The 22,390-nt window shown below is 41.2% G+C and overlaps 1 protein-coding gene across 1 annotated transcript in view; it reads right to left on the bottom strand.

The window, feature by feature from the left end:
• Positions 1 to 15,332, bottom strand: part of CCNJL (cyclin J like) — a 73,588-nt gene extending 58,256 nt beyond the window's left edge. The window contains exons 1-2 of the mRNA XM_074212492.1: positions 15,147 to 15,332; positions 14,799 to 14,912 (exon numbers count right to left, since the gene is read on the bottom strand). Coding sequence (XP_074068593.1) covers positions 14,799 to 14,861 — 63 coding nt within the window. The 5' untranslated portion in view covers positions 14,862 to 14,912; positions 15,147 to 15,332. The remainder of the gene's footprint in view (positions 1 to 14,798; positions 14,913 to 15,146) is intronic.
• Positions 15,333 to 22,390: the final 7,058 nt, after the last annotated feature.

Below are 22,390 nucleotides of genomic sequence, written 5' to 3'. Positions count from 1 at the left end.
TCCCAGCTCCCTTAAAAAAAATAAAAAATGGTTAAAAGGAATTCTCAGCAGTGTCAAGAGCAATGACCTAGAAGACAGACTTCAGTTAGATTTTTCACCCCCACTAATCTATGTTGGGGGGGGCAAATCGCTTCCCTTCTATTTATTTTCCCATCAGTATAAGGGAGAATTTGTTTGGTATATTTTATAGTGTTGAGAAGATAAAAAGAAATCAAGTACTCAAACAAAAATTTTATATTTGGGGGGGGGGGGGGTTGCAAGGCAAATGGGGTTAAGTGGCTTGCCCAAGGCCACACAGCTAGGTTATTATTAAGCATTATTAAGTGTCTGAGACCAGATTTGAACCCAGGTACTCCTGACTCCAGGGCTGGTGCCTTATCCACTGTGCCACCTAGCTGCCCCTAAACAAAAATTTTAAATCATTTATTCTGTGCTATATACTGGGGATATTTACCACCCTCTCCAAAGTAAAATCATACTTATCCTCAAGGGACTTTTTTAATAATGTAAAAATTTTAAAGGACTTGTAAACTAGTATCACAGAATCCATGAGATTACTGACAGCATAACACCCTTTTCTTAGCAGTTATTTAATTCAATTATATTACCATTATTTGTTTTCAAAGATGACCATTGTCAAAATTGAGTGGTATCTTAATGTGCTCAAGAATTATGAGTGAGACAGAGTTGCATAAAGCCATCAGCCTCCTTCTCTCTGCCAGAGTCATCCAGGACACAGTGGATGGCCTTGGATTCTTTGATGTATGACCAAGCTCTAAGCATTCCAGAGTGCCTACTTCATGACCACTGGAACAAATTGTTTTCATCTACCCATTCTGCTGAGGAAAGTATTCTCATTCTTGGGGCTGACAACCCCTAACTCATAGATAGGTTGGAGGCCTATCTTTTGAGACAGTTTACCAGAGCATGTGGACTCTTGCACAGCTACAGCTTCTTGGCATCACAGATGAGAGAGATGAATGGCATGGAGACACCAAATGTGGACAAGCAGCCCTGAAAAGGGCTTGCCAAGCTGTTCCACCAGAGAGAGGCTCTGGGTCCTCCTTGAACATCCCTTATACCTCTAATTCAGTTCTACAGATACATTAAATTAAATCACTTCCTCCTTTTGAATCCCACCCATTCTCCTCCCTTCTTCCTGCTTTGTTGATGAAGAGGATAGAGGCTCATTGTAACTCTACATAAGACCAAAGACATCTGAGAAACTTAAGAAGAAAGAGAGTCACCTTTGGCCACAGACTGAAGTTGTGTGAAATTCGGGGGCCTTGAAGCCCATGACCCTAGAGCCTCTCCTCTAACCATTGTAAATGACCCAAATGACTGGAAACCCAAGCAATAAGTCCTCTGTTTACTCTTTTTCAGGAAGAGTCATTTCCTTGCATTAGAAACCTAATGTTTGGAACCAGGCCAAGGTATGCTTGTTAGTCTTAGCAGGGATATTAAATCCTTTTCCTCTGGATGTTCTCCCAGAGGCAGAAATTAAGTATATTTTCAGATCCCAGGGGAACTGTCCCTAAAGGCAGCCTTAGTGAAAAGTCTTGCATTTGGAGTCTGGGAACTAGTCATAATCTCCAATTTTGCCTGGCTATGTGGCTTAGAGTAAGTCATATAGTTTCTCAAGTTGTTTCCTTATCTATAAAATAAAGCTTTTTATACTACCTACTTCACAGGGTTGTTGCAAGGGAAAGTATTTTGTAAGCTGTTAAATAGGAGTTACTTTTCTTTCCAGAAATCTATTGTGGTCAATAATAAAAGGATAATAAAAATGAATGCCAGACTTGAAATCAAGGGAGACATAGATTTGAATTCTTCCTCTAGCACTAATTGATTTAACTGGGGCCTCTGTTTCCCATCAGCAAAATGTGAATAAAACCTATAGTATTTAATCTCACAGAATTGTTGTGAATACAAACAATTGGTTTGCAAACTTAAGTTATGGAAATGTTATGTAAAATTATATTTGTATATAATTATAAAAATTCTGGTGTCTTAAATATGTATCTAAACCTTTAATGAGAGAAATACTTTTTTCCTCTCCAATATTTCATGATAAATGTCAGAAAATAAGGCAGGGAGAGGCTGGGAGAATTGTCAGAGGTCAAGGTAATAAAACCTAATGTGTCACATTAGATCCCAGGAATCCTGACTCAGAGCATATGAACTAAAGGAATTCTGGGAGCCCTAGAAGCCAAATGGAGACATTATCATTATCTTCATAATAAGAGATTACATTTCCAGGAACTGTGCTAAGCACTTTACAATTATTATCTCATTTGAACTTCACAACAATCCTGGGAAGTAGGTACTATTTTGATCTGCACTTTATAGATGAGGAAACTGAGGCAAAGAGAAGTTAATTGACTTGCCCAGGTTCACAAAGCTTAGAAGAATCTGAGATTGGATTTGAACTCTAATCTTCCTGACTCCAGGTCTAGGTACTATCCAATGTGTCCAGCTGTAGGAACACAGAAAGTAATGTAGAAACAGAGAAATTTGTGGAGCAGCTCTTCTGGGAAAAAGGGTTGCTGGACCAGGGAGAAGGTGAGACAGAAGAGCAGCAAGGGATAGAGATTCAAGGTGGAGAAACAGACCTGGGTCTTGTCCTTCATTATACTATGAATTTTACAGATGTGTAAGTCAAGGAGAAAAGTGTCCATTCTTCAGCAAGGGTTTTCCCCTTCCCAGAGGTTTTAACTCTCACTTAAGCTTAGAGAGTCTGAGGTTTCTGGAGAATTGGGGCTCAGAGGATGAAGAGATGATTTTAGTCTCTCCAATGAACCCAAGTGTTTTCTGTTTTGGAGGTGGGGTTGGCTAAAGAGAGGAGACTTATTTTGACTGTGTAGAAGTGAGTGTGGTGGTGAGTTTGTTGAGCTTTATAAAAGTTCTGTTCTTACATAAAATCATCAATGGGAGCTTCCAGCCTCTGCTTTTCATTGGAGATTACATCTTGGCCAAATTCCAATTTTCTCAAGAGAAATCCTGGTTGGGGAACCCAAATCTGAAGAGTTATTATTGATAGGCCCCCAAGCCTGAACTCAGTTTACATAAGCCTATGGTAGGCCTTCTATTCTGGAGCTGGGTTAGTTACTTTATGAAGTCTCACATTTTGCTTGAGAAGTCATACTGTCCCAATACAAATGATTTTTTAGAACATCCGTAAATAGTATATGACAAAGGGAAAAATAGTAATCTTGTCTAGTGTTTTTCGCCAAGTTTTAACCTTATCTCCCACAGATTCTAAGTATATTTGCACAATTTCTTATCTCTTGTCTTTGAACCAGCTCCCTTCTTCTCCCACTCCCCACTTCACCCCTAAAAATCTCCTCTGGGCAATAGAATATATTTAACGAATATTTGTTGAAATGACCTAAATTAAGACCATATAGAGTGGTCTGGGTGGCCCTGTCTGCTGCCAAGAATGTGAAAAATCTTGAGTATAGAGAGTATTTCCTGTGACCTACCCACCTGCATGGATGGCAGGCTCCTGAGGACAGCTTACATTTGACTTAGAAGGATTCAGTTACAAAGTAAACCATAGAATTACTCAGGGGGGCTAGGAAAAGAGGCTTTGACCTTTGCTGGTATGAAAAGGCATGAGTAGGGCTAAGAGGTGGATAAAGAGGAGAGTTTGTTTTCTAGTTCATGACTGATAGAATCTCACACCACCCAACCAGTCTTCTCCTACAAACAGACCAGTGACTCTGGTTCTGTTTCACTGCAACTGAGAGGGGGGAAAAAAACCTAAGTTAAATGATTCAGAAGTGTTTTTCAACACATGGAATTTTTTTCACACTTTTTCTGTGTAGGAACATATACTCAACCAGGATAATAAGAGTTTACCCTTATTTAGGACCTCACACTTTACAAAGTTAGGGTGGTTAGATAGCACAATGGAAAAAAGTACAGGATCAAGAGTCAGGACTCATTTTCCTGAGTTCAAATCTGGTCTCCGACACTTCCTAGCTTTGTGACCTTGGGCAAGTCACTTAACCCTGTTTGTCTCAGTATCCTTATCTGCAAAATAAGCTGGAGGAGATCGCAAAACCACTCTTCTGTCTTTGCCAAGAAAACCCCAAATGGGCTCCAAAAGTCAAACATAACTGAAAACAAATGAACAAATTTACAAAGTTATCAAAGGAGTTAAGTCAGTTACTTTTTAAACCTTAAAACACTAAATAAACGCTAGCTTTTATATCACAAAGAACATGTTTTTTACTGGGTCTCTATCTCCCCAAGGTGAAGTATAGGGGGCCAATCTTGCTACTGATCTGCATGGAGTTTTGATCTGTTCCTTTAAAGAGTTCTCACAGTCCTTGCTGCCACCTACAACCCCACCCTTCTTTCCAAACTAGACTTAGGATCAACTTGGCTACTTCAGAATTGGCTACTTAGAATTCCTAAAATCAAATAATTCCTCAGTCTATTAGAAGACTATTGTTATTGAGCCTTCATGGACTAAGGTGCCAGAGACTATCTTGATCTTTCCATTCATAGAAGTCAGGATGATAATGCCTACCTATTTCTTGAACAGCAGAAAGACCACTGTAGGTGAATATTTGCTTTTGAAATGAGCTTGTTTGCAAAATTCTCAATGTTTGAGTTATAATATCTTTGGAATAGCTATTCCAAAGTCTGTTATTTGACATTATCACATAAAAACTGACAAGCTTGTGTTCAAAGAACTAAAGAAAAAATGCTCTTCACTTATAACTTCCAGGTTCTCTCAGAAGTATGGCTACCCAGATATTCACAGAGTAAAATCCTATCTTGGTTGTAGGTGGAGTTTTAAGAAGGGATGAAAAGAAATGAACAATATACATATGGAAAAACAGTTAAGGGACCTTCAGGGTCAGTCATTTAATACAGTTCAGGATCAGTAGGAACAGCTCTAGGGAAATTCAAATTTCAGAATGGGGAGAGATTAAAAAAAAAAAAAGAAAAAATTAAAACTAAAATCTAGACCATAAAATCAGGAACCCAAGCTCTGCTGCTAACTTGCTATGTGATCTCAGTTTTTTTCTGGTTCCCCTAAGCAAAACTGAAGTTTCCAGATTGATTCAAAGAGTAGCAAAAGCCAGTTTGATTAAGTACAGATTCAGCTCAATGAAATCTCTATCAACTGAGGGAAAAAAAAAACCCGCGGTACCCCACCCCGCAGGGAGCAGAATCCTCAAATTGGCTAGAAAGGGCCTTCCAGTTCCACCCCATAAGACCACTGTGGCACTTTCAGGCAAGATGAGACCAGAATATCACTATGGAGCAGAACTCATTGGGTCAGAAGCTCCCAGGAGGCAAAGCTTTGTTTTTGCAATGCTTACACCTTATAGGTTTGCAGAAGCCCAGAGAAGAGCACTGCCCAGCAATGTGAAGACAGAACTCGGCCTGAGGTTTTATACAAGAGCAGAAGATTATCTAAAAACCTTTCTAAGTTGAAAGTGTCTATTGAGGTTAAAATTTCTCAAATCACTAGGCAAAAGATCCTTAAACAAAAATGATCCTTTCCTAATTGTAAAAAACTCAAGTCTACCTGGCATCCTGGTCATTAGCTACTAAAAAGTTCAGTGAAAGAAATCAAAACCACCTATAAAAACCAGTATTTTGTTTTATTTTCCAAAGGGTGTATCTTTCCCTAGCAGCTACTCACTTAAGATCCTTAAATTGTACTCCAGACCAATGCATCTGCTCCTCCTCTAGTAAGTAATTTTCTAATTATGCCCACCTGCTGAGAACAGAATCTGATAAGGAGGAAAACCACTTCCTCCTGGCAGCTCAGCATATATTCACTGAGCTCTGTGTGACAAATTGCAAGCTTTTATTCCCAGGTTCCTCAAGGCTAACCTGTCAACCACTGTCAGGCCTAGCGGCTCAAGTCCTTTCTTTGGAGACCACCTGCTGCTAAAGGCCTAAGCAAGACAATACCAGCATTGAGCATTCCTGGGAAGTTTCTTTCCAACCTTTTCCTCAAAGACTAACCAATCAATCTAGAGAGGACAGACATAGCATTTAAACTAGTCCTTGCCTACTTCAGGCCAAAATAACCTTGTCATCCTTTGAACTCAATGCATTTAAAAATCAAAGCTTTAAGTGTTTAAATTGTTTCAGTTAAATGGAACTTAACTGTTCCTGGTAGATCAGTTCTTAACTAAATTGCAAACTCACAAAGGGTCTGGTAACTTCATATGATAACTTCAAATGCCATCCAGTCTCACCCCCCCCCCCAAAGCTTACAGAGATGTAAACTGAGGCTCAAAGCTTGTCCAAGGTCACAGAATTATTGAGGAGCAGAGCCAGAATTCAAGTTCAGATTCCCTGAATGCTAATCTGACCCTCTTTGCACCACCCTACTCCAAACATTAATAATAAAATATCTAGTTTTCTTATGAATAGAATGAAGGGGACAAACTGGATGACTTCACTGTAGATATGTGTTGTCCTTAAGGAGGTTAGAACTAACTGAAATCATTAGATATAATACTGATATAAGATGAAAGAGGATGAGAAGTTGGGCAAAATATTGAGAAATTTGAGGAAGGAGGGATCTTTCATTTTGGGATAAAAGGAACTCTGAAGAAAGTGAGGGACTGACTTCAAGAAGAGATGCTTGAGGAGGAGAGGGCTAATCCAAACCTGCCAGTCAAGGAACATTAGTAAACACATGGGATGGGAGCCCTCAGCATGATTAGGGATGGAAAGCATCCATTGCTTAGAATTTAGGACAGAAAGAGGTAAAAGCTGATTAGGTAAGCTAGCTACAGGATGCAGTGTGAATGAGTGTGTGCGTGTGTGTGTTATCTTTACCATCATTTTTCTGTCTTATATAGTCCTCCACCTTTTTGTGTTGCAGATCCTTCTTGGCAATATGGTGATGTCTATGAACCCATTCCCACAATTGTTTTTAAAAACACAAAGGATGACAAAGCAAAAGATTATATTGAAATACTATTATCAAAACTTTTAAAAAGTTATTAAAAATTTCTAACAAAAATTTCTGGGAAAACAAGATTAGCAGTATGAAAGAAATTAGATTTTGACCAAATTTCATACTTTATATATTAAGAAAAACTTCAAATGAATCTATGCCCTAGATAAGGTCACATCATAAGCTTATTAGAGGACCAAGGACGAAATTACTTTTTAGACCTATTGAATAGGGGAAAAGTGTGTGATCAAACATGAACCTGAGGATCACAGAAGACAAAATGGACTAGTCTGATTATATAAAATTAAAAGGATTTTGTACAAACAAATACAACTGAGAAAGGAAACAACTAGGGAAAATATCTTCATCAAGTTTCACAAAGGTCCAAGAACAGGAACTGATTCAAATTTTTAACAAAGACCCACTACTCAATTGATAAGTTATCAAAGGGTATGAAGAGACAGTTCTCAAGGAAAGAAACTCAAGCTATTTATAGTCATGTAAAAAAAATGCTCCAAACCATTAATAATTAGAGAAATGCAAACCAAAGTAACTCTGGGGTTCCACCTTACACCAGTCTGATTGGCAAAGCTGATAAAAAATAAAAAGGTGAATGATAAATTTACTTTGACACACTGATGCACTGCCAATGAAACTATAAAATGATTCAGAATTTTGGAAAGTAATCTGAAATATGCCCCAAAAGTTAATAAACTGTGCATGCCCTCTGACCTATTAATACCTCAGTAGGCAGCATCTCGTGTACCTCAAGGAAACAAGAAAAGGTAGCATTATGTACAAAAATATTTATAATAGTTCTTTTAATAGTGAAGAGAATCGAGAGTCCTCATGAATCAGATGATGGTTGGATAATATGAAATAACGGAATATTATTCTGCTATAAGAAAAGTGACCATTCTGGAAAGAACTGGGAAAACCTATATAAAACGATTCTGAGTAAAGTAAGCAGAATCAGAACAATTTATACTATAACATCAATATTATAAAAATTAAACATTCTGAAAGACTAAAGACTCTTTCTTTTAGTTTTTGCAAGGCAATGGGGGTTCAATGACTTGCCCAAGGTCACACAGCTAGGTAATTATGAAGTGTCTGAGGTCAGATTCGAACTCAGGTACTCCTGACTCCAGGGCTAGTGCTCTATCCATTGCACCACCTAGCCACCCCCAAGACTAAAGACTCTAATGAACACAATGATCAGCTTTGATTCCAGAGGATGAAGAAAATGGTCCACTTCATTAATCAATATCTATTAAGCACATTTTATATGCCAGGCAGAGAGATGATGGACTAATATGCAAAATGAGAAAAATATTTTTGGATGTAGTCAAGGTAGGAATTTGTTTTGTTTTGACTATGCTTGCATAAGAGAAGGGTTCTTTCTTTTTTCAGTGGGTGGATATATTTGCTTTGATAACTGAATGGGGAGAAATTGCTTGAAAAAAATTATTTGAATGAAAAAGTTCATAGACTTCAGGTCAAGAACTCTTACAAGAGGTCTAGAATTAAAATTGTATTTAGAAGACAAGGGGCAGCTAACAAAGAGTTTTGAACAATAACCCAACATTCATAAAGCATTTTAAGATATCCAATGTGCTTTCTTCACAAGAACCTAACAAGACAGACAATACAAGTATACATTCTACAAGTGGGAAAACTGAGATTGACTCACTCATCATTTCATTTAGTTGTGTGAGGGAGGATTTTGAATACGGCTTTCTAACTGAAGACTTGAACTCTATCCTCTATACCAATTCCATCCAACAAGCACTTATTAAGCAACTACTACATTCTAGGTAATGGGAATAAAATGAGAAAATAGTTGCTGCTCTTAAGGAGCATACTTAAATTCTACTTAGAGGCATGTAACATTTACACAGATAACTATTTCTAATGCCTTTAGTAAAGCATCTGAAATAGAGTAGGTGATATATAAATGCTAGTTATCGTTATCATCATCATATGCAAGTTAATTTGAGAAAGGAAAGAACCATCATTCCAGGGGGAATCATAACATAGTAGGCATTATATAATTGCTAACAATTATTATTATTGTTATTATTAGCAAAATAATTTGAGAAGGCAAAAAACCCTCACTCCCAGGAGGAATCAGAACACAGGTACTATATAAAGTCTAGCTTTATTATGTGCAGGTTAATTTGAGAAAGAGAAGAACTCTTCTCAGGGGAAGCAGGGAAAATTTCAAGTCCTTAGGAAGTAGCACCTGAGTTGAATCTGAAAAAAAAAAGCTAAGGATTCTGAAAAGCAAACAAAATGAGGAGGGAGTGTTCTGCAGGGATGGGGGGACTGTCTAGAGGTCAAAGATGGAATACAATTAGAGGAATCATAAAGCAAACCAGTTCAGATGATGAAGATTGAAGGGAAGCATATGGTTCAGCTGGAAAGATCAGCTGAAGTCATTCTCTGAAGGTCTTCAAATGCCAGACTGAGGAGTTGGTACAGTCATTCTGGCTATAACAATTGTTTTGAAAACTTGAATTAGGGAATATTTTGAGCCTAACACTAAATTTTTGAGTTTACTTACAAGAAATTTCTTCTTTAAGAAATAGAGGGAACCAGAAAACTGTAATCCTTTTGATGTCCAAGGTAAAGTGCCATTTTTGTCTTATATCTTCTTTTTTTAAATTTTTTTATTTAAGGCAATGGGGTTAAGTGACTTGCCCAAGGTCACAAAGCTAGGAAATTATTTAAGTGTTTGAGGCCGCATTTGAATTCAGGTCCTCTTGACTCCTGGGCCGGTGCTCTATAGAGCCACTGCACCACCTAGCTGCCCCTGTTTTATACCTTTTAATGTATCAGGTGTTCTGAGCAGAGGGCTGGTGTGTCTCACTCTCACCACGATCAATTTGTAAAAGATATTGCCAGCCTAATCTGGGAGAATTCTTTAGTTCATCCAGGTCTGCCCATATTTCTCTGAATTCCTCCTAGTCATCATTTCACTTCTTAAAGTTTGATAATAATTATTCATTCATAGACACAATTTATTCAGTCATTTCACAGTACTCATTTTGCTTTCAGCATTTTGGCTGCCACAAAAAGTGCTATGAATATATTTTTTAAATTTGTGGATCTTTCTTTTATCACACCTAATATAAATACTAAGAGTTCAAAAGGGAATGAAAAATTTAGTGCCTTTTTTTATTTTTCAGAATGGTCTAACCAGTTTACAATTTGATCATGTGTGAAGGTATGCTTGTTTTCCCATAGACCCTTGGGGCCTTCATCTTTATCTGTGCGTATGGAGTTTGGGGGTGTTATTAGCAGCCTTTCATGTAATTACTGATTATATTAATTTCTCTTTTTTTGAGAGCTGTTAGTTCACAGACCATTAGTGACTGGCTTTGATCATTAGAGAATGGCTTTTAACATATTTTAAATGTGTGTATATATAACTGCAAGGTGAAAAGTGACACAAAAGAGTATTTTGACAGCTGTGGAGACTGGAGGGAGAAGAGAAAACCACAAGTAGAGGCTAAATGGAGTTCTACTGCATTAGTCCAAGTGAGAAGGACAAACTAAAATACTGGCAAATATTCCACAGTTAACAGTGTGGAGGGAAGGGTACAGATGTGAGACATGCTGTTCAGGAAAAATTTACAAGCCTTGCCAAATGACTAGACATAGAGGTGATGAGTGAAGAGTGGAGAATGAAGAGTAGAGGATAACTCCAAGGTTTCAAATCTGAGGAATTGGAAAGGTTGGGATGCTTCTAACAGAGATAGGAAAGTTGGGAGGAAAGGGTAGATTGAAGGAAGAGGATTAAGCATTTATATGGTGCTAGGTACTGTGCTAAGTGCTATACAAACATTACTTTATTTGACTAGCAAAGCTAAGATAAACCATTTTGGACATATTGAGCTTGAGGAGCATGGAGGAATCCAGGTGATATCAAGCAGACAATTGTTGATGCTCAGGAGAGAAGAGGGATGGATATATATAATTGGAAGAAAGATTATCTGAGCACATGAAAGCTTATAAAGATTTTTTTTAAGTACCATTTCCCCCTTCTTTTCAGATGAGGGACCAAAGAAATGAAGTACTAATTATAAAATTTAACTTTTTTATATATTGGGGTGTTTTTTTTCTTTCTTTTTTATTCTTTCTAGTAAGGGGTGGCTATCTTCGAGGAAAGGATACATTGGTAAGGGTGGGTTATACAAAGGCCAAATCTATCCATAAAGATCTAGACAAAGCCTTGAAGCACCTCCTGATTGGATGGATGGTGGCACCTAATATTTGATGACTTAGTCAGGGACACTGAAGAACAAAAAGAGGCAGGGAAAGAGATCAAGAGAGAACAACAATGCAGAAAGCAAGGTGAGAGAAGAGTATTCAGAAGCAGGGAAGTGGCTAGGTGTCAAACTGCAGAGAGAGCCAGAAAGATGAGAAATGAGACTATGCCACTATATCTATCAAATAGTTTATTACTAAAATTAAAGAAATGGAGAAGTTTCAGAATTGAAGTCTCTTTCAAAAGGTGAAAAAGTAGAGGCACTGAGTATGGATAACTTTTTCTGGCAATTTGTCCAGGAAGGGATAAAAGTAGATGCTGACAGACTGAGGGGTGACAGCATTTAGGGGAGTTAATAATGGGGGGGGATTACCAATAAATGAGGAGAAACTGAAGATGAAAGAAAATGGATGATGAAAGTGATGGGCTTGGATGAAGGTGGGTAAATAATGAATTATTTTGTATTTATTGAATTTGGAGGATTTACAGGACACTTAGGTGGAGATACCCACTGACATCAAAGTGGAACATTAGTAAAATGATTCAGGCAGGAGACTGCAAAGGGGACCCACACCAAGTAAGAAGATCCATTAGGAGACAATTAAGATCATCTAGGTGAGGTGATAGGACTGACTGAAGGACAGTAGCTGCAGTGGGAATAGAAAGGAGGTGCTAGATAAAAATGTGTGGAGACAGAAATAACATTAACTTGGCTACTGATGGGACATGTGAGATGAGGGGTTGGGAAAAGTCAAAGCTGACTCAAGGTTAAACTGAACCAGCGGAGGTGTGACTAGGAAGACATCTTGACCTTTCAGGAAACCCTTACCCTTTATTCTCTCCCCACCCCCAGCAACACTTTGCAAAATCAAGCAAAACTGTGAGAAAGTGGCCACAGGACTTGAACTCCCGTACTTTCCCAGGCTTTTTCATCCCTACTCAATGGAGTGGGACAAGAACCCTCTCCCCCCAGTCCAGAGCACTGAACTGGTTGAAGCTCCAGGGTCCCAGTTCTCCCAAGTGGGAGAGCTTGGCTGTGAACCTCACAAGACTGTTCCTGATGACAGTCAAGTTAAAGAGGCCAGAGAGGGAGTCAACAGAAGGAGGAATTTGAGTGTAGAAGCATGTGACCACCAGGCTAAGGAGAAGCCCCGCCCTACTAGTCTGAACTGGAAGGAGGGTCTGGGGATCCGAAAAGAGATTCCCAGAATGGAAGGAAAGAATGTTTACAATAACTGTGATTCAATCAACTCCCCATTACCAAAGCTGAAGAGAGAGGCTGATTAGACCCTGATTTCAGAGGTCAAGGTCATAGGACTAATGCCACTCAGTTTCACTCTCTTCCATGAGTAAGAGCTGGGGGGGGGGGGGGTGACTATTTATGAAGACACAAGAAAGACCTTGCTTGCAGAAAATCCTTATTCTAATTGTCCCCTTCATTCAATAACTGAAACCTTAGTTTTCAAAAGAGCAAGGGCCAATGTACCCCTCTACTGCAAAATGTGCTACTGGTTGCTTGAATTATGGTAATACTTAAAGCAGTGGGATAAGTAATTCTTCCCTATTAGATTACAAACTTCTTGAAGGCAGGAACTGTGTCACTTAATCTTTTTTTAAGGACTTAATCTTTATATTCCTAGTATTTAGCATACATAATAAGAATAATAAAGTCTATTCTTTGTTCTCAAAGACCATGACAGCAGGGAAGTGATGCCATGACAAGCACATCAATTGGATTTGAGGGAGGGGTGCTGTGCTCAATAACCAGTCTCATTTTCTCCTCTGGAGCCATCTGGATCCAGGGACTAAATAAAGATCAGAATGACTGGAGATGGCCCTGGATGCCAGGCAATTAGGGTTAAGAGACTTGCCCAAGATCACACAGCTAGAAAGTGGCTGAGGCTGGATCCCCCTGAATCCAAGACCAATGCTCTATCCACTGTGCCACCTGGCTGCCCTATTTAGCATACATAGTATTTGTGGGAGTATATGTACTTAATAAATGTTGATTGTCACTTAATATCTTTGGATTTCAGTTTTCCTCAGACTAACTGTGGTAATACTACCTGATTCTTAAGGTCATTTCAACAAAAACATTCTACAGAATGTGGCTTTTCTAAAAACAATGAGGTTAGATTATTAGTCAATACGTCAGACTGGGAAAGAGTCAAGGTGTAAACCATCCAGTAGAGTGGGATGTCCCCGGCCCCTGGATTATCCTCATTAAGGCCCAATGAACTAATTCTTCCTTCGTCTTTTAGTATCCCATGGGTGGGGGAAGGAGTTGGATTGGAAAAAATTTAAGTTCCCTACTAGTTTTAAATCTAAAAGGATAGGAGGAACCTCAGGGTCTATCTAGAACTGACCTCATTAATATGAGGTAATTCCAGGATAAGGAAATTTCTTCTACTAATGTTAGTTGGTACTTTCTCTAACAATCCATAGTATATTATTGTTTGAGGTACCCAAGGTTTGGTGAGTCAGTATGATGTCAGAAGTAGAACTTTATTCTACAATACTACTTGCTTATTTTAGTATTTTACCAACTGTTATAAAGGTCTGAAGGAAAGAACTTACTGGAAATAAAAGAAACCTAAGGATGTGCTAATTAATGGTGAGGTCAGTTTTACAGTTACTCTCATCTGGCATGCCAAGAAGAGCTGTTCAACTCACTTTATCTCACAAAAGAACAGTGTTTCCCTCTAATCAGTTAAGCTATAGAAAACTAAATGGGTGTTAAAGAGAAAACAACAAAATTTGCAAGAGGAAAAAAAAATTCAAGACTTAACCCTGTTAGAATTTATGCAAACATTTTAACTGGTTTAAATAAAGCTACTCCAAGTAGAAGACAATATTGGGTAGCTACTATCCGCATTTAAGTCAAATAAGGAAATTCTGCTTTTATCAGACCCAGTGGAAGTCAAAGGTGAGATTAGATAAGGAGATTAAGTTCTGTTTTCTGGTCTATGCTATTAAGGGTGAAGAAATTCAGTTTTTCCTCAATAATTACTTAAACTCTAGCAGAAAAATTGCCCGATCCGATTTTGAATGAGGGAACCAGCATAGACAGGTGCTTCTAGTTTATCTGTTCCATTTCAGCTTTCCCAAGCCCATATGGAGACTGGGGGGTGGAGAAGAGCAGAGGGACTGCAGAGCGAGCTGCAGATCCCGTTTCATCGAGAGACATGTGTGGTTACCTTTCCTCACCTGCTTCCCCTGCTGCCACCAGCCTGGGCCGCGGGGCTTTGTGTCTCCCTCCCTAACAGCCCCGCTTTCTTTCCCCCAAGGCGTCGGCAACAGTCATTTTAATTGGCTTATGGGTTGGGTAGTCGCCCCGGGGGATGCGAACATCCCACAGCATCAGATGTTTTGGGAAGGTTTTTTCCCTTTTTGGGGGGGGAGGGGGGACTCTGAAGGTCCCAAATGCTGTAAACATGGAGTGGTCTGCGCAGAGTCGGGCTGCAGAGTCCGGCTGCGGTTCCTCCGGGCCATCATTTCGGCCCCTTCCGAGAGCCTGGACAATAAGGCGGCGGGAGAGACGGGGTAACGGGGCTCGGCGCAGTAAGGAGGGGACAAGAGACTGACCTTCTCTCTGAGTGTGGAGTGGATGTCCAGAGCCAGGTGTCCTTCCCACCAGCGCTCCTCCATGCTCGCCGCGGCCCGCCGGGGATCTGCGGGGCCTCTGGGCTCAGGGCGCACCTGGGCGCAGAAAGACAAGTTTGCTGGGGCCGTGGGGCGCTCCCCCGCGGCGGGCAGTGCCCGGGGGCACACAACGCCCCCTCCCCCTCTCCCCCCCACTCTTTTTTTTTTCCTCTCTGTTTTTGCAAGTTGTAAAGTGGGAAGAGAGCCGGTTCCGGCAGCCGCCCCCCGCCCCCCGGGCAGCCTTTGTCCTCCTCCTGCTCCCACATCCTGCCCCGGAGCTGGGACACTCACGCATCCCTCTCTCGCCCGCCCGGGCTGGGACCGGGCAGCCTCCCCGCTCCGGGAGCCCAGCGCGGCCTGGCAACGCCGCCCCCCGGCGCTCCGCTCCCACGCCGGACCCGGACCCGGACCGTGGCCGCTGCAAGCCTCAGCCCGCCGTGGCCGTGGCCGGCGCGCTCGGTGCAGCCGCAGCTGACTCCCAGCCCGGGCAGGGTCGCCGGGGACCTCCCTCCCTGGGAGGGGGAGGGATTTGGGAGCCGCCTCTCCGGATCCGAGGGCGGATGGGAAGTGTAGTCTTTCTCCTGCTCCTCCCAGTCCCTAAGCCTTCACTCCCTTCCCGCGCCTCCACGCCTGCGGGTCCCAGCCCTGAAGCACCGAGCCTCGCCGGCCCCCTTCCATGCGCCCGTCCCCGCAGCTTATGGGCAGGATGGAGAAAACTTCCTAACCTTCTTTGGGAAGCGTTCCAGCCCGGGCTCCCGCGTCCGGGCGGAGCGGTCCATCCTAGCCCTGACGCGGTCCAAAGGCTTCCCTTAAGTCTCGGAGCCCGAGCGGGGCGAGGCTGGCCTCTGCGCGCTCCAGTCAGACGGCGGCCGGACCCCCGGCGGCTCCGCGCTCCGCTTCCTTGTGGCCGGATTGCATCCAGGGCCAGGCGTCGGCTTTGGAGAGCCGCCTGGGGAAACTGACGCTTCGGCGGTGGACGCAGCACTTGCACCCAGAGCTTGCGCACTCCACCCCGCCTCCGGAAGCCCTGCGACAGCCAATCGGTGACAGTCCTCCCTCCTGCCGGGAACCTTAACGCAAAGCCATAGGCTGGAGTCATTGCTAAGCCTCTGGGAGCCACTTTAGCGGGTCTTTAAGTGCTCAAGGTGAGAACGAGGAAACCTGGAAACAGGATTAAAAAGTCCAGAGTCCCGGTGCCCCGCTCCCTTTCCCGAGCCGAGCCTGGGACTTGTGCTTGAGGGGCCTGGAAGTCCTGACTCGACTTTCGGGTCTGCAGTCCCGCTTAATTCTGTGTGTTGATTATGCGCCTAGTTTGTGCCCGCACCAAGCTAAGCGCTGGAGATGCCCCTAGAGGCAAAAGACTTGATTTAAGGGGTGGAAAAGTATGGAAAAAAGATACATAGGACACAACTCACGGAGGAAAGGGTTAAGAAGAGATAGAAAAGGTGGCAGAGTGGATAGAGCACCCGCCCTGGACTCAGGAGGACCTCGGACACTTCAAAATTGCCTAGCTGTGTGGCCTTGGGCAAGTCATTTAATCCCATTGTCTTGCGAAAAGTGAGAGAGAGAGAGAGAGAGAGAGAGAGAGAGAGAGAAAGAAGTCTTCTTGTAAGAGATGGTATTTTAGTTGGGAGGATTGAAGTCAGATTTTAGGAGGCTGAGCATTCCGGACTTGGGGGCCCGCCAGAGTAATCTTCCAAATACAAACAAAACACACAAGGGGCTCCTTGGACGCTTGACTGAAAGACCACCATGAGCAGCACCTCAGCTGAATCTAAGAGGTAGGGATTCCGGATAAAGATCTGAGCTGAGACTACTCACCCTAAGTAAATCTTTTATTAATTTTCATATCTATGAGTATTTTGTTCCAAGAGGTACAAAAATCATCTTACCTTTCATTGCAATCTATTGTAAGTTAGATGGCACAGGGGACTGCTGAGGACCCTGAAGTCAGGAGGAGCTAACTTCACTTTTTTTGACTTTTGACTTTTTTTTTTTTAGGTTTTTGCCCAAAACCACACAACTAGGTAATTATTAGCCTGAGGTCGGATTTGAACTCGGATACTCCTGACTCCAGGACCAGTGAGTGCTCTATCCACTGCCACCTAGCCGCCCTAGGAGGAGGTAAATTCAAATGTGGACTCGGACACTAACTGTATGACCTTGGGCAAGTCACTTAACTCTGACTGTCTCGAATCCAGGACTATTTCTAGTCGTCCTGATTCATATGTGGCCACTGGACCCAGATGACACTGGGGGAGAAAGTAAGGCTTAGCATAGCACCCCACTCACTCAAATCCAATTCATCTATATGTCATGGCATCATCACCTCCCTGATGTCATGGTCTTCTTCAAAAATGGACAAACATCATCAGCTTCTGGAAGGTCTAACTAATTGTTAGGAAATTTCATTTTATATATACATACACACAACCCTTTCATATTATAACATTTCTTCTCACACTTACATCTCTATACAATCAGTGGTGGCCCAGATAGAATACTTAGGATAGTTTATCAAGTTTTAAGATTCCTCCTCCCTCTCTCTAAAGTATTTAATTTTGCCAAAGTTCATTAATATATATTGTAGCTATGTGGTATGTTCAGTAAGTGATTCTGTGATTAATTATTTCACCTTAACAATTGAGTTATCACTCTTCAGCCAAGAGGATTGTCACAGGGGAGTGGATACAAAAATGGATAGGGAGGAGGGTAAAAGAGGGAAGGGCTTATATTGACTCTAAGAACTAGGTGCAAGTAGTAACCCTCCTAGCTGAAGCAACTTGGATGAGTCACTTAGCAAACTATTAATATCTACTAATAATATTCATTTGATATCTAGGTACAGAACTAAAGGTTAAAAAAAAGCAGGAATACTGATGACTGAAACAAGGTGGCAGAATCACATGGAAAATATAGTTTGGGACCAACTAGAAATAAGTTTATTATTCCATTTAATGGGGTTTTGGATGGATCACCTCACCTGGAGTTAGGAAGACTTCCCAAGTTCAAATCTGGCCTCAGATATTTGTTAGCTGTATTAAACCTAGGCAACTCACTTAACCCTATTTGTCTCAGTTTTCTCATCTGTAAAATGAGCTAAAAGAAGGAAATATCAAACCACTACAGTATCTTTGCCAAACTCCAAAATGCAATCATGAAGAGTCAGATGACTGGAAAACAACTGAATAAACTCCTTCAGGAGAATTCTTATTCACATTGAGGGGGGACCTAACTAGTCACTTACCAATCATGCATCTAGGCTCATTTCCTGGAGTTTCAAAACTGCTATGAATTCACTCCTTCAGGGACTGAGGTCATTTTTCTGGGGGCCTTATACTTCTAACACTAGGATCATAATGCTATTCCATGCTGAGTTGAATCATTGATGAGATTGTCTAGATCTACCCAAGGGACCAGGCTGTTGGCTTACCAAAAAAAGTTTTGAAATCTCTCACTCTGTCCTTACTAAGACCCATAAGGGAAGGGGGCTCCAGAATAAAGAGATCCTGTGGGACAACTGAGAGGATGAGACAGACATGTCTTCCTTTCCCTTTTCTCCTTCCTCTCCTTATTCCTGGGCTGCCAGGACCTTATGAGGTGGGGGGAGGGGGAAGAGTCTTCAACAGAGGTACTGTCTTCCCTCCTTACTTTACTTTCCCTTTATTCTCCAAGGGTTTTGAGATCCCACCCAGGGTGGCTGAGCAGGAAGAGTTTCATGGCTTACCTTGGATATATTAGGATCCATTCCAATTTTTTTTTGAATCTTTTTTTATTGAGTTTCAAATTCTCTCTCCCTTCAGTCCTTCCCTGACTCATTGAAAAAGCATAAAACATGATAACCATTTTATATATATATAATGGTTATCATACAAATCATTTCCATATTAACCATGTTGCAATTAAAAAAGGAAGAAAAATAAAGTGGAAAAAATGTGCTTCAATCTACACTAAGTTCCTCAGTTTTTGTCTTTGGAAATGAATAGTATTTTTCATCATGAGTCCTTTGGAATTATTGTGCATCATTATATTGATCAGAGTACCTCAATCCTTCTTGATAAGACAGGAAAATAGCAGACCTTACCTTCTACCCTCTCACAGATTCATAAGGATCTCTGGGTCATCCAATCTACCCTGCTCCTATGCTTAGGACTCTCCAGTATTTATATTTGCTTTATATACTGCAGCTGAACTCTCATAAGGGCTGTCTTTCCCAATTAGAATGTGATCTCTTGCTTCTCTATTGCACACCCAGTATTTGGCACATGCTTAGTACATAGTAAGTGTTTAATAAAGGCTTTTATTCATTCCATAGTTCTTTAGTTGGACACTTTACTCTCCCAGAGCTTTGGAATGCTATGGAAATAGCTGATAGAACAATGGGGAGGGCTGCTGAGAATTGGCCAGACCCAGGCAGGGAGAAATGAAAAGAAGTCGTTAACTTCAAAGTCTCTAAGCCTCCCAGCTCCTGATTTCCCTCCTCCCACCCTAGCAGACAATGAACAGGAAGGGGACTCTAAACTGGATAGTAAAAAGTGGCCAGACAGTTGGGGCCTGCCTGGATGGCCCTGAGCCAGAAGTTCCTTTAAACTGCTCGCCGTGTGCTCCGCTGTGGGCCTGGTACTTCCTGAATCCTTTGGGATCTATGCAAGGTCATTCTGACTGATTCTGGCTTGGCAAACACTCCAAGTGAATGGGGATCAGAAGTAAAAGACTTACACTAGAGGTCTTTGCTAAACTAAGCACATGTCTCTGGCACCTGCTGAGGTTGCTTTCCTGCCTCCCCAGTAACCCCCCCCTCAGTTTTTTTTATAGTACTTCTACTTTTCAAAAGCACTTTGATATCCATTATCTTATTTAAGAACCTATAAGTATTAGAGCTGAAGAAGACTATAAAGAACAGACTTTATGTTTTTATGATAGTCTAGCCTTCAGCCTTAGTTATAGCCAGAGAAGAAAGTTTCCTAGAGGAATTAGCACATGAACAAGGCTGTGCCTGCTACATACTCTGGGAGCTTCAGGACCATCATAGAGCTAGCTCAGGAAAATGCCAGGATCACAAGATTATAGATCAAGAAATGGAATGAATGGGCCTTGTTATTCAATGGTTTCCGGTAGTGTTTGATTCTTTGGAGTTTTCTTGGCAAAGATATTAGTTTGATTTACTATTACCTTTTCCAGCTCATTTTGCAAATGAGAAAATTGAGGCAAACAGGGTTCAGTGTAATGGACTGGGTTACCCAGTTAGTAAGTATCTGAGGCCAGGTTTGAACTCCAAGCTCAGAACTCTATTCACTATACTACCAAGCTGACCAGAAGGGACCATAGAGGCCATCTAGTCCAAGCTGTTCATTTTACAGAGGCAGTGACTTACCCAAGGTCACACTGATAGTAAGGTACAGAAGCACCCTAACTGCTGCATTCATCCTGACTTTACGGATGGAAAGAGCATCATTCATAGATCAGAGAAAGTGCTAGCATCTGAAGGGACCTTGGAGATCCTTTAGTTTGGCTCTCTTATTTGCCTAGCTGAAGCCCTGAAATTCCCAGAGCCTAGATTTGAAGGCTCCATCTAATGCTCAAACAGAATTTGCCATGAATAGGAGTAGACCAGGATGACCCTAGGTATCCATGACCAACAAAGCTAGTGCTTACTAATGTGCCTTGCATCCAGTGCCTGCACAGCAGGCTGTTTCTACTGATTCTATCTTGTTTATTATCCTCTCAACACATCAGTACTCTGGTTTTAAGCCAGAGATGAAAGGAAATGTGGAGCTCAGTGCCTCAGCTTTATAGAAGAGCTTGGCTTTCTTTCCTTTTGCCTTAAAACAGATTCTGTTGCCCAGACCCTTCTGAAATCCTTGTGCCATTTCATCACAAAAATCGGAAGCTCTGAAGAGGAATGGCTTCTGACAGCTCAACCAGGGAAAGTTGTTAGGCAAAGTGATACTAAATAATTACTCTGGGTTTTTTTTGGTTTTTTGTTTTTTAGGTTTAAGGCAAACGGGGTTAAGTGGCTTGCCCAAGGCCACACAGCTAGGTAATTATTAAGTGTCTGAGACTGGATTTGAACCCAGGTACACCTGACTCCAAGGCCGGTGATTTATCCACTACACCACCTAGCCGCCCCTTTATTCTGTTTTTTAAAGCCAACCTGAGATAGTTGCTAGGAGAACTCTTTTGAGATCACTCTCTGGGAAAGTCAAGGTATAATAATTGTGTGTGTGTGTGTGTGTGTGTGTGTGTGTGTGTGTGTGTGTTTACACATGTACTTACCAGCCATAATTTCTCAGAACCTCAGTCAGGGAGAACAGAATGCAAATTTGACCACGAACCTGTTCCACTTTCACAAGTATGCTTCTCCATTTGAAATGTTAACATTTATTTGTGAAAGTAAGAACAGAAAAGGAACAATTCTTTCAAAATGTCTCTGTAAGGCATTTTATCTTATGTATGGGATATGTATGTGTGTTTAGTGTATTATTAGTCAGTTATTGGGAATAGGGAAAACTGGTTATGGCAAACCTCTCCACTGATACAAAGCAGCTACTGACTTGTAATTCACAGTCTTAGAAAGTTATCCAGGTGCCAAGAGTTTAAGTGACTTGTCCAGGGTCTGACAGCTAGTATGTGTCAGAGGCAGGACCTGAACCCAGGTCTTCCTGACTCTGAGGCCAGCTCTGCTATCCACTTGGTCAGATTGCTTCTACTAACTTTTATTTGTCTTTATAATGATCTTCATAACAATCTTCAAAGGCAGGTATAACAATTTAGCATTTCTGTTTTATAGATTAAGAAAATTTTGCTCAAAAAATGTAAGCATTTTGCTGAGTTGAGATCATATAATCAAGAAATATCAGTGCTGGGAATCAAATCCAGATCTCCTGAATCTAAGTTCACTTTATTTTTCCATTCTATGATGCTACAACTCCATAGTAAAATCAGGAGAGTACAGTAGGCTTTTGCCATTGTATTGCACCTTCTGGTAAGGGTGATGTCCCCCCCATTCAAATGCATTCTTCAAAAACAAGGATCAAGTATCCTCCATCCTCTGAACATAGTGAGCATTTGGCCTTACCCACTTACAGACTTTTAGCCCAAGCTCAAGTAACCTAATAACATTTGTCTAACTTGTCTTCAACAGAAACAGAGCTATGTTTTGAAGTTTAATGAGAGAGTTGGATATGTCAGAAGCCACCCACTAAATTCATCTGCCCATTTTTATTTATGAGATTTCAAGAACTGGTGTTATATCTTCTGGCATAACCTTGGAGACAATTGATACCCATAGGTTAGAAAGTATCTCTGCCTAGGTTTCTGCCTTAAAATAAACATTTTGGGATTCATCTTCTGTTCAGAGTGCTCTTGTCTCAGAAGGTGTTTTTTTTTTTCTTTTCTATTCTTTTTTTTTTTTATGCCAAAAGAACTCATAGCTCTTATTTTACTATCTCAAGTCATGGAATATCAGAGCTAGCAGGTACCACAGAGAATATCCAACCCCTCATTTTATAGATGACTAATCTAAGACCCCAGGA

This window comes from Macrotis lagotis, chromosome 1 (genome assembly GCF_037893015.1).
Source record: "Macrotis lagotis isolate mMagLag1 chromosome 1, bilby.v1.9.chrom.fasta, whole genome shotgun sequence".
Lineage (NCBI taxonomy): Eukaryota > Metazoa > Chordata > Mammalia > Peramelemorphia > Peramelidae > Macrotis > Macrotis lagotis.
The sequence above is the reverse complement of the archived record's forward strand: the minus strand, read 5'-3'. Positions and strand labels throughout refer to the sequence as shown.